Source organism: Mesoplodon mirus (assembly GCF_964341445.2).
Source record: "Mesoplodon mirus genome assembly, contig: HAP1_SCAFFOLD_709, whole genome shotgun sequence".
In the NCBI taxonomy this organism is placed as follows: domain Eukaryota; kingdom Metazoa; phylum Chordata; class Mammalia; order Artiodactyla; family Ziphiidae; genus Mesoplodon; species Mesoplodon mirus.
Window position 1 is genome coordinate 25672 of NW_028295324.1, and position 12431 is coordinate 38102.

The 12431-nt window shown below is 36.4% G+C and overlaps 1 protein-coding gene and 1 long non-coding RNA gene across 2 annotated transcripts in view; one reads left to right on the forward strand and one right to left on the reverse strand.

Moving 5' to 3' along the window:
* Positions 1-235: 235 nt before the first annotated feature.
* On the forward strand, positions 236-1193 carry LOC309797551. Its single transcript, XR_014292700.1, has 4 exons — positions 236-364; positions 485-529; positions 684-931; positions 1070-1193. It is a non-coding gene; the product is annotated as an uncharacterized lncRNA (long non-coding RNA).
* A 4262-nt stretch (positions 1194-5455) lies between these two features.
* The window catches only part of LOC309797548 (uncharacterized protein), a gene marked incomplete at its 3' end in the record, with an annotated part of 48658 nt that continues 41682 nt past the window's right edge, over positions 5456-12431 (reverse strand). The window contains exon 7 of the mRNA XM_082646043.1: positions 5456-5548. Coding sequence (XP_082502169.1) covers positions 5456-5548 — 93 coding nt within the window. The remainder of the gene's footprint in view (positions 5549-12431) is intronic.

Below are 12431 nucleotides of genomic sequence, written 5' to 3' on the forward strand. Positions count from 1 at the left end.
ACTGATCTTCTAGTCTGATAAAGGGGCACTCCGGAAGGAAGTATACCTCACTCCTCTTCCGCAGACACAACCAAACGGTTGGTCGGAGGCAGAGAAGTGGTGAGTATTTGACGTTGTTTATGTGGTTGGAACTTGGTTTTTGAGTTTCTCTGTTTAAGTTGTTGGCGTGTTTGGCTTGGTAGATCGTTGTCAATCGACCTTTCCAGGCTCTGAAGAAGGCGATACGGCCGAAACGTCAGCCCAATAATAAAATTGCTTACAAACCTCGTGTTTGTTCAAAGAAGAAAAATTAAGAAGTATTCTGCAAAGCTTCTTATATTCGTCTTTTTGTAACTAAGCACTATCGCATTTGAAATACCTTATGGTAACCGTTTTTCATGTATACATATGTTAACTTTTATTACATTCAATGCTGGTAAAAACGTTAGCAACTTCGCCGTCACTGAAGAGTTTTACGCAGCCTGAAAATTGAACCGGATTTCAGGCAGGAACGTTTTGCGAAATCGAGAAGGAAACAAAAACAAAAGAGGTTGCGTTTATAGTTTGGTTTTTATAGTTTTTTAGAAGAATGGTGCTGTGCAGGTCCACATGATGATGTTTTCTCTAAATTTATCTTTCTGATATTGTTTTTCCTTTATTTTGAATAAATTCTGGTTTACTATGTTCGTAAAGCATTATTGTAGATTATTGGGTGACAAAGAAAATAGAAGACAGCGATAATCATGGGCGCGGTATGGCCTCTGAAAGAGCAAATTGATCAAAATTATGATGCCGATCTATGTTCTCACTTATTTAACACAACAAGAGTTCTTCCACCTCTATGCTGTGCAGGTGAAACATGGGCTAGCACTTCAGCCGTATTGAAGAAACCACGCATAACAAAGACTGCACTCGTGCGACGTCTTCGGAAGCTGAGCTGGGACACAGATGAGTAAGCGGGTTACGTTCTCAGGTTACCACCCAATTCGATATTTATGTGATTGATTTTAGGTTTTTTTTAGTTTATTTCGCAATGAATCTCCTTTATAAATTCGTGTGAGTTTTATTCCTCAACTATTGGTTTTTATAGGTATAGGTGGTTCAGTGTTGGAATGATCAGCGAACGATTAGTCCACTTCTTCTACAAACGCACTCATGATTTTAGTCAACGAATTCACGACACACGTATTATTTTTCCGTTGATTTTTCTTTGTGTTGTTGTTTGTTTATGAAAATGCAATGTGCTGTCAAGGAGTTCTTGATTGTACGTAGGAATAAAACCGTGAACATTTCTGGTATAGGTTGCACATTTGACAGAGTAGGCTGGTGCGTTAAAAAAATTGTGCGTTGTGAAATAAATGTTTTCACAGCCCTCGGATGGTCTTGAACTTTGAATTGTTCGCTTTTCAAGTTCTGGCATATTACCAGCTTTTACCAACTTTCCTTTTCTTTTTGCACATGTCAACTAGAGCCCTCTCCAGTAGGGCCACCTATACTGATTATTTGTGGACAGCTGTTTCTCTCTGTCGAAAAAATCGCCTGTCAGTCGTATCACTATCGTTTCAGTGACACTATCTCTCTCCATGTCCCTACTAGGTCAAATTCAGGCGAACAAATGCAATTAGGTTAATTTGGTGCGGCAACATATCTTTATTCTCTAATTTTTTAGTACCGTAGTGTCATTTTTCACGTGATGGCTTTGTTTTCCACCACGCAAAATGGCAAATGTATAATATTCACGCCTTCACAGAATCGGATTTCTTGCTTCTTGTAATTATTTTATGTCCTTTATGTTTTTTCTCTAATTCTGGTGAAATAATTGATGTCTAGTTAGAGTGCATAATTTGAGAAACTATTAGGAGTTAAATTTCATTTTTAACTGCCTATTTTTCTTAGTCTGCAGTGCTATTATAAATCGAAATATAACCGCTAAGACGCTAATTTGCAAAACTTGGGGGCGATGCAAACTTCCAACCAGATGATTGCCCTTTCCAGGGGTTCACCAGTTGTCAATTACACCATCCGTGCCCCTCGCTTTGCCTTTCTCTCAGCGCGTTTTATTTTGCTTCTATCAACGCTATCAGCACTCATCCGTTATCGGGATGATCTTGGATGCCCAAATCGGCATTGAACCCAAGCTAAGCTGACGCTGGTCAATTTATAATGATGTTAAATTTCATTTTTAACTGTTCTCATCTTTAACTGCTTATTAGGAGTGGCGATAAGTCCGCAATAATTTTTTCCTTCGCTTGCATGGCCCGACATCACAGATGTATCACATTTGTGTGGTTTCCAGCAATTCTTGCATTTTCTTCCTTTTCTCGTATCCATCATCCACGAAGGTCTTTGGATTTTCGCATATGGGTTCGGCAGCTGTTTGAAGAGTTTCAGTCTCATATATGAACGTCGTTTAAGGCTAGTCGAGACGATTCATTCTCCATTCCTGAGACAAGCATGCTACGGAGTTTCGACTTCTCCACCAAAGACAGTTGCCAGTTTTTGTAGACTGGAGGGAACTAGCGGGTCTATGACAAGTCTAGTACCAATTTCCTGACTTCAGACGGATGGGAGGCTTGGTTAGCCCAGGATAGGATCGAACCATTGCCTTTTGTTTTTAACCGCTCTAATGAACGGCCCTACTGCCACTATGCTAGCTCTGAATCTGTTTTCTACTTTACATTCACATATGCCAACAATTGGGATCATCGATGCATCCGTGTTTATGTTGTATATTCTTTGTAAGGATAAAATAGCAAGCCCATTATTCTTAGCAAAGGGCGTTGAGAATCATATGGTTAATCGTACGAAAAAATTCAATTTTCTTTATAGTCAATAGTGTGAAAATAAATTTAGTATTACGTGAGATGCTGAAACAGAATATCCAAATTTGAACGAGAATTACGAATAGCGTATTCCTCTATGCGTCATGGATTATTTCATGTTCAAATGTTTCAGCTCTTTTCTGGCATTAATCGTCATGGAGTTAAATTCACCCTAGTACTTTTATCTCTTTCAAATGAATTCGAAAAAAAATTGTCTTCGAAATATTACGGCTGGCTCTGAAACGTTTATCGAGTATGTGATTTTATTGATTCCGTTTATGAAGAATGATATGTCCACAGTTTATTTACACAAAAAATTTCGAGTTACTTTTAATTTGGTTATATTTTGTGTTTCATCACTATGTTTTCATGCGTTTTCTAAGGCAATGAATAGTAATATTGCGGAAATTATTTGACTATCGCTTCGAATTGTAGCACACTCTATGTCTCAATATGATATTTCGATAGAAATATCTCGCAAAACATTTTTCATATATGAGTGAATGTTTGGTGGAACGGTCTGATATGATGAATAGTAATTTCATCCAGGGATGGAAAGCGATCGTCCATGTGCAGTGGTGTTCCGTTGAATATTTGTTCCAGCAAAAATACGTGTCACAATCAAACATGTTGAAAGATCGGACGTAAATTTAATAGAATGAAAAAAGTAGTCTGTATTTTGCTTTAAAATTTAAACACTTAAAAATCGTCGAAACTATTTTTTATGCCATCTAGTGCATATTTTTGTCAATCATAACTATCTATCTTTTATCTGAGAAATCAAATGAAACCTACGAGGGCATTACAAACTATTTTTAAACAGCGTTATTCCTTTAATCTCTGTTGATAACAGCGATCTTAGTTTATTGGTAAGATTACGCCAGATTCTTATGATTTTTCTTTGTGGCGAACATTTCGGCACTGTCGCCTGTTTTAGAATTTAATTGACCAGGTTGAACATGCATAGCACTTGTTTCCTACGATGTGATACGATACGATCATAACGATTTTTTGATAGAAATTCTACGTCTTCAAAGTGCTTAGAAGTGTCGTCTCATTCAGTTCTACGTGCTGAACGTCGTGTGTTATCGTATAGAGTCTGCTTTTCATCTACATCACAATATCATTAGAAATTAGATCGGTTTTGTTGCGTAAAACAAATGCTTAACAGACATCTTGACGATTATCTCACAGATATCCGTTGAATTCACGAGGCACTCACTTAGAATGCATTTTTACTTTTTACTGTCTCGAAAATAACGAATGATTATTCAATTATAACGTTAAGTCTCTGTACAACTCATCAAATAGTTTTTAGATGGCAGCACCAATTATTTTCGTTGTTATCAACTTCTGATACTCGACCTTCTTCGACGTGAAGACTCATATCTCCGGGACGAAAACCTTTACAACCAACTTCGTGCAGAGTGTAAGTAAAGTCTTCCTTGTCCATATCTTGTGGCCATTTCCAGTTCTAAGCGTTGCTTTATGTTTATGTTTTTACTCAAAAATAACGATGTGATTTAACACATTGACGACTATCGGCATTGTATCAATGCTCATTTTTTTCGTGGTTTTTTTTTCCGCATTCCGTTTTGATCCCCAGACATTTTGCAAGCAGTCATTAAATAGCTTTTTGAAAACAGATTTAAGAATGGTTTTGACCTTGAAAATCTCTGTTGTGTACTTAGAAATATTCAAAGGACAGGCCATATTTTAAAAAGCCGAATAGGCGTCCTTTGAAAATAAATTAACATAGTTGATTTTCAGAAGGTGTAATGGATCATATTTATCGCATGGAACGCTAGGATATGAGAAATACAGCTATGAACTGCATAAGCTGGAAAAAAGATTTTCAGAGGAAATACGACTTCTTTGATCTTAATTGCATAATATTTTTTCATTTTTAAAACCCATGAAATCCATCCAATAAAGAAATTTTTTTCTATACGCGGGACATGTTATCAAATTCTGAAGCCCTCTATTTATTCTCGCTAACGTCATGGAGTCGTTCGATGTTACCGACCTTTATACGAACGTAACAAATGACTCCGCAATGCAAGCCATTTTCGAATTCCTTTCTAAACACCAAGAAGAAATTAACATGTATGGCTTGTCGATTCCAAAAATCATGACCCTACTAAAGGAGTGCTTAAACTGCTCAATCTTTAGATGGTCTGACAAATATTACGCACAGAAGAGAGGGTTGGCAATGGGGCAGCGACTGGCACATAGTTTTGCTACTACTTTCATGTCTAAAACAGAAGCCACGGTAATTAATCTTAGGCCGATACCCTACTGTAGATATGTTGATAATTGTTTTGTCATCTTCTCCACACAAGAGGAGATGAACAAATCTTTTGAATTATTGAATGGACAAACAGAGTACATAAAGTTCACCCCAGAGAGACCAAAAGAGGATTGGCTTCCATTTTTAAACGTTCAGGTTAACCTATATCATAACAGCTATGCTACGAGGCGGTACCGTAAACCAAGTAACAAAAACATATTGGTTAATTATCTCGCTTCTCATCCTTCACACACCAAAAGAGCACTGATAAGAAACAGGTTTCGTACAGCCTCCGGTGTATGTACAGGGGGAGAACAGAGAGAGGAATCACACAACTTGGCACGGAAATAGCCATTTCCAACGGTTACCATATTGTAACTTCTCGAGATATGTTTAGAGGAAAGGCGATGAACCGTAATAAAAAGTCTAGCGAAAACAAAATCCCGTTCCTCCTACCCTTTAATAAGAACGAAATAAGCACAGCTATAAAACGATACTTGAAAGGGGCAGGCTTAAAAAATCGGTAGCAGTATAGAAATACCACCAAACCCTCTACGGCGCCAATTAATTGAAAGTCGCTTATATGACCGTCTATGTACAATGCAAAAATGTACGATTTACCCTCAGGGGCGAGACGGTGATTCCATGAGTTCGGGTATAGTGTACTTGATTTCTTGCAAAATATGCGGGGACGAATATATTGGCGAGAGGGAAGGCCTCTTTGTGTCCGCATAAAAGAACACCTAGATAGAAAATCCAAAAACAAACCAAATACTCCACTAGGTACGTACAAAGCAGAAAAACATAACAAAGAAGATTTTGATATAAAAGTTAAAATCCTCGCACAAGAATCTAACATATCAGCGCGAAAATTCTTGAGGCTTTTTGGATTAATTTCAAAAACCCAAACATGAACCGCAGGCGGAACCGCCGAAACGTCAGCCAACGTGTAATTAATAAATATTATTTTAACAACCTCGTGTTTTCTTAAAGAAGAAGTTTGCAATTATCGAACAATGCCGAGGTTAAGATATAGTCGGTTCTGGGAATTTTTTCTTATAATTCATCGAACAAAAAAGTTGGCATAAGGATACTGATATTAAGTCGTACATTATCGTAGCACCTTCATCTTGTATTTTTAGTAAAGTATTTTCATCTAAAAATTCTCAGTTAAATGTTCTCTTGCAACAGCCACAATTGACTGTTTAACTATTGTCAGTCGCTGTTGTCGTCCGGCAATTTTATTGTCATTCTCCTTCTTCTAATGTTTATATGGTTGAAATGGACGTTCTTCGCTTTCCAATAAAGTCGAGCATCATTCTGTCATCCCACTAGTTGCATTTCGCTAGGATTTATCGTCATAACATTTGTACACGTAAATGTTAATGTCTCTTTATTGTGATGTGCTGTTACCCAATCGTATATTAAAATGAGAAGATTATTCTCTACTTTCATAGATTGCAATCTGACAGATTTTTTTCCAATACCTATTATCTAGATATTTCGGAAACGTATTAATATCTTATCTTATAGCATAAATAGTTGCTGCAGTCTAGTCAGACTTGAAGTTACGACCTTCATTTTGATGTTGCTTATTTATCAAAATCCTGTTTTTATTTTTCGTATGATATAGTTCTAGACATATTCTTGTCTTGGTCTTGACACCAAACAAGGTTTTCTTTTTTGAAGAAACACTTCCAGAGTTGGTAACATAAGTAGAGGTTAGAGATTTTATCATTGCACAGCCGAAGTTCATGCAAGAGGAACTGTTGGAATGTAGACGGCAAATCCATAATTTATTTTTTTTAATTATAATTATTATATTAATATAAAAATTATAATTTTTTTTAATCCATTATTTTCGAAAGCTTTCCTTCTTTTTTGTTCTAGCAACATGTTGAAAAAGGTTATAATTGCGCGTTTTAACAATGTTAATTAACAATCTTGTTAGCCTCATCCTTGTTACGGTATTTTTGAGTGCCTCCTATTCCAATATTGTTGTCCATGGCAGACAAAAAGTTGTATCATGTTAACCAATTCTCTGTTAGTCAGTCGTCCAAACATCAACTGATTCAGTTTCATTTCTATTTTGACGTTTTAAATCATCTAACATTTTCTTTTCTATTGAATCTGCTGTGTGTTAGTTACGCACTTAGATATCTAAGTATACCGTCCTCCCTTATTCCTAGATCTGCTGAACACATGGCTTTAGAAACTGCTTTATTCTACCTTTATTAATACCGTTTGTCGTGTATCAAAGTATGCAACCTTACGTCTAGCATTTCCGCTTCACTTATGCTGTATAAAAGTCCGAAGAGCTATGCTCGTAGAAATATCAATTTCCTTGGCGGAGTCTTGCAAACGATCCAATGGTAGCTGTCGCCAAAAATAGCGAAAATAAATTGTCTTATTTTCATCACCTCAAAAGAACTTATAATAAGGCAACTTTGGGTGGGATGAGCCAAACAAGGTCACTAAATCTCAGCATCATTCTAGCCATCTAGGGTCTGGTGATGGTATAAAGGCGTAATGTACATACGTCGCTACAACGCATACACACTTGCGTCTGAATCTTTGACTAACGATGTGATATTAGCTAAGAAGGTTAAGAACGGTATCACTAGATAGGCCGAGATTGGAATACCTCAGTGATTTATGATGCCGAAGAAAAAAGGTTTCTCGAAACCTCAAGCAGTTGAAGAGACTCTTTAAATCAACGTCTCCATGTCAGTGCTAATAAAGCCGATAATTTAAAAGCACAAGGCCGTCGGCAGAAGCACTCCGGTAGATACCCAAACGCGGAGATGCGCGAGCAACATGCCGATCTTGCAAAGTCCTTCAGAGAAGGGATAAAAGGAAGGACGAGAGAAGAGCATCATTAGTGCGTTAAGATGCAAAAGTCAGAAAAACGTAACCAAATCCCGCCCAGTTATAACCGATTTAAAATGGAAATTGCGCTTAAGAAATTTACATATAAACATAGAACGTTAGTATAAATTGTCTTTTTCAAGTCTGTCATATTCGGAACTCTTCAGCTCTGATTATCGAAATCTTATCCGCAGCTATCGAACAGCCGTGACTTTGAGCATGTATGTGTTCGGACAGCATAGTATTTAAGCAGTTCAGCTTGCTATTTAGCAGTTCTCTTCCTTGCTGGGAAGATAGATGTGAATATAGCCCGTTCCTTAGATTTATTACGTTCCGAATTCTTATAATTTTGTCGGCGAGTGTAGCGCAGCGATTAGATGTGTCCTGAAATTCACACTGGATCGATCGATGGTTCGATTCAGCGCATCGTGCTCACCAATCCTTCCGTACCTCCGAGATCGGAAAATTGATAATGAGAGGGTAAAGGCATCGACTTGATACATAGGAAGACACCGCAGATCAGTGTATGGAGCAAATATGCATTCAATTACCTCTACGATGCTTGATGAAGTCGATTGTATGGCGCATTCTTCAGGGATTGATCGAGGCATACCACTTTATCTTCGCTTTAATAACTTATTATTGCAAGAAATTTTTTTATCAGGAATTATCGCGAGTACTATTGATCAGGAACTGTTCAATAGAAAACAATTCATAGTGGTTTTACATGATTTTGAAATGAATTCATCTGATATTATGATGCTACCGCTTGTAAGTTGCCGTTTAACCCAGCGGCTAGACTGACTTGGTGTGTTACATTATCATAAATCTTCAGCCTCTTATAATTATCGTATTTTTGGCGTCGACATCACTAATAATTCTTCTTACAATTTCCTCTTAATTTTGGATTAAAAAGTTTTTGTTAAACCTACCTAGTTAAGAAAAATGTAGTGTAAAGTATTTCCTGTTTACAAGCATCACTTTCTTTATCTGGAATGTGCTTCAAGCTTTCCTTTAGTGTGACGAAAGTTCTATTCCTCACTAGCTATGCTTGGAATCGATTTCGTCGATTTTATCCCTCATCTGAATCATCGTGGATAAGATTTGATGATGGAGTTCGTTGATCCGTTTTCATGTGAGGTTATCAATCTCGTTCTTTATGGGCGTCAGTTAGACACTCTTCGGCAAAACGACACCGTCCACTCTTTCTGGAGTCTCAGTAAGGGAGCTGCTTGAAAAAGACGTGCGGTTCTTATTTTTAGACGGAATTTCTCATTTCATGAATGGTTACATAATAAACAGACGAATGCACAAAAAACGTACATGGCTAAGTTTCATGATTAGATCTTCTCTGTAAAAATGAGGTAGAAACCACTTTTTATAACTCGGTCACTGAAGCCGTGCCCATGGTTTCTTAGATTGTCTGTATTCAAAATGGTAAACATTCTTGCACTTCTAGGATCTACACTTTATGCCCTTTTTCAAGAATAGGTTCAAGGTAAGTATTTGTGTTCTCTTACCTACAGCAGTTCTTCTGTTATGTTTTCAAAGCCAAAATCAATCTTTTTCTTGACTTGATGAATCTATGGCTTCTGTTCATAATCATTAATATCACTCTGGGGTTTCCACACGACACGCGTTTCATTCAAAAGTTTAATAATTACCACTAATTAACAACACAATAAGAAAATACAACAATGTTTGAAGTGTAGCTTTTAAAACAAGTTTTTGAAATGGAGAACATATATACAATTGAACTTATATGAGAGCTTGCAAAGTATTTTGAAGAAGGTTCAGGAAGCATTTAGTAAAATGAAAGAACAATATATAGAATTTAATGACTAACTATGGCAAGGCATACTGATTTTCATGCCACTTCAGGTGTTATCTTTTACTACTGCTTGAGAGGACGATTCCTATGGCAAAAAGCGTCTATCATGTGTAAGGAGTACTGGGAATGGGAGCAATGGTTGAAGCATAAAAATCCGACACTACCAAAACGATGGACGTTGTTTAGTGAAAAAGCATTTAAACTTATGAAAAGGTAAGTTTGACTAAAAATGTCGACTTCCGGACTTCTATTTTTCTTTACTTTTTATCCAACTCTTGCGAACGAGTAGCATGAGCTACATAGTAATCGTGAAATATTACTAAGATCTAATTTAAGCGGCTAAAATCTGAGATAGTTGTAATTGCTCGTGCATTTGGTTTCCTGAGGACAAGTTCGGCACTTCCATGCTGCAACACATTCAAGAGTAAGCCTATTGTCTCATATTGCCGTTACACATAAAGAGTATGTTGCTGGTTTAGTGAGATCTCTTTCTTTTCCCGTTATAACATTATTAGGAATTTCTCAAGGTTTACAACTTAACGACTATGCTTCACAGGAAAATAGCTATTATTCTCAATAATTTATAACAGCTTGGTTTTTGGATGGAAATCTCAAACTCGTTTTCAATTTGGGCGATCATCTGTCGGAAGAAACTCTGTTGTACATCACAGTTTGACAATCAGGAGCGCTTTCATCCCGGTCGACAAGTAAATCATTGAGGACAAAACAAAAATGTTACATTTCTAGTGCTTAAAACTTGTATAGGAGTCTATTTTTATTATTCAGTAATTGAGCAGAAAAATTACTTGTTTAAATAATTTTCGAAGTCTTAAGATAGTCGTGGAAGAAGAGCATATTTCTTTTAGAACGTTGACGGCACGAGGAAAAGACCGTTGGTCGGCTAAAGATATGAGGAAATTCATTTCAAAGGAGAAGCTTTTGAAGCCAGTCAAGGTAGAAGAATCTGCATGAAGACATTATCATTTCAATGGTTTAATTTTCACATTTCATAAACAGTTCTTAAATGCAATTTTTGATCACCCAACATTCATCGTGTTCTTTGTTTACTTCCTTTTTTTTCGTTAAGATTTCTGTAGCATTTCGTGCTATCACTATCACTTTCCTCCAACATTTCTTGTCTTGTGATGCTTATATGTACATAATTTGATTTTTTTTCGTAGACTTCTGAAGTTTTGACGAGCATTTTTTTAAAATCTTCCATCATAGCCTTTTCTATGTGAATAGATGAATTTTATTCAAATAAATCTCGTAATTACTCGTGTCAATGGTGGCAAATGATGTAACGACTTTCATACTCAATCACAAGGTCACAATCTTTCTTTTTATCTATGCAGCTAACAAAAATTTGCACATAGTCACTAATTCCATTAATCTCTAACTCAAGACAGCTATGCTTCAGTTTAACATGCACGTTTTATCAAATCACTCTGCTTTCAAATTATTCTAGTTCATTTTAGAATGAAGCGGACGATGTGTTCGCATATAGACCGAGTGAGATCGTTAAGGTGAGCTCTTAAATGCAGATGGCGACATAATCTTAGAAAGTCAGCAAGCATTACGGTATACTATCGATTTTTTATCTCTACCGTTCTTGACTAAGCAACTACAATCACTTTAGCAAAAAAAATACACCCTTACCTCTTGAGGGGTTAAGGATATAAGTGCAATACATCCATTTTCTAGTTCTTTGATTCAGTTTTACTTCCCTTGTTCAATATTTATCAATTTACAGAATCAAGATCAAAGAAAAGATAATGGGAAAAAGAAGAGAACACTGAACATTGGATCAGCGCCACATTGTCAGCAATAGCGGAAATTAGCGAGCAAGTGGTGTCAGCTGTGACGACTAATTCCGTCATATCGCTTGCATGTTTTTGCATGAAACCAACCAGAAATGTAATTAATAAAGTAATTTGAAACTGTGAGAAGTTATTCACTACAATCTTTGGCTTCATTATACTACAATAATATAAAGTATTGAAAAACAGCATATCGATAGAATGTTCCATCGATATAAAGTGTATTAATATTGAAACAAAACTCCTCAGGCTCTAAGTCTACGTGAATAGAAGCGTCTTCGACGGGGATAAATAGTAAATTATTAGTTTGTGTTTGTTTGTTGCTTTTGCGCAGTTGTTTCAATCAAATAAATTGTTCAATTATAGACTAAACAGTAGATGTAAAGCTTGCTTCGTTGGGTATCGTGCTATGATTTCGAACTCGTTTGAGGTAAATTCATGATTTAAAAAGTATTCACTCCAAGTTTTTGGAAGAACGTTTTCTCTTTCAAATTTTAGCATTATTATACATCATTATCTATATGATTAAATTTTAAAAATATTTTTGTTACATTTCTCCTCGTTATTTCACAGATGAGCTTCCACAAAACTGCAAGCCAGAGCTGAGTTATAAGAGGCGATACTGATCTCTTGGTGCCTGTAAAAATCAGATTTCACCCATTCTGTAAAAAAGGTGATATATACAAAACACTATGAAAAGAGTATAACATATGTAGTGTTTTCTCAACTGAGTTTCTCAAATATTTGTTAGCAATAACATTACTCATCTGCCGAAAGTTCGAAGACCACATACTCGTTAGCGAGGAAAATCCGTAAAAAGC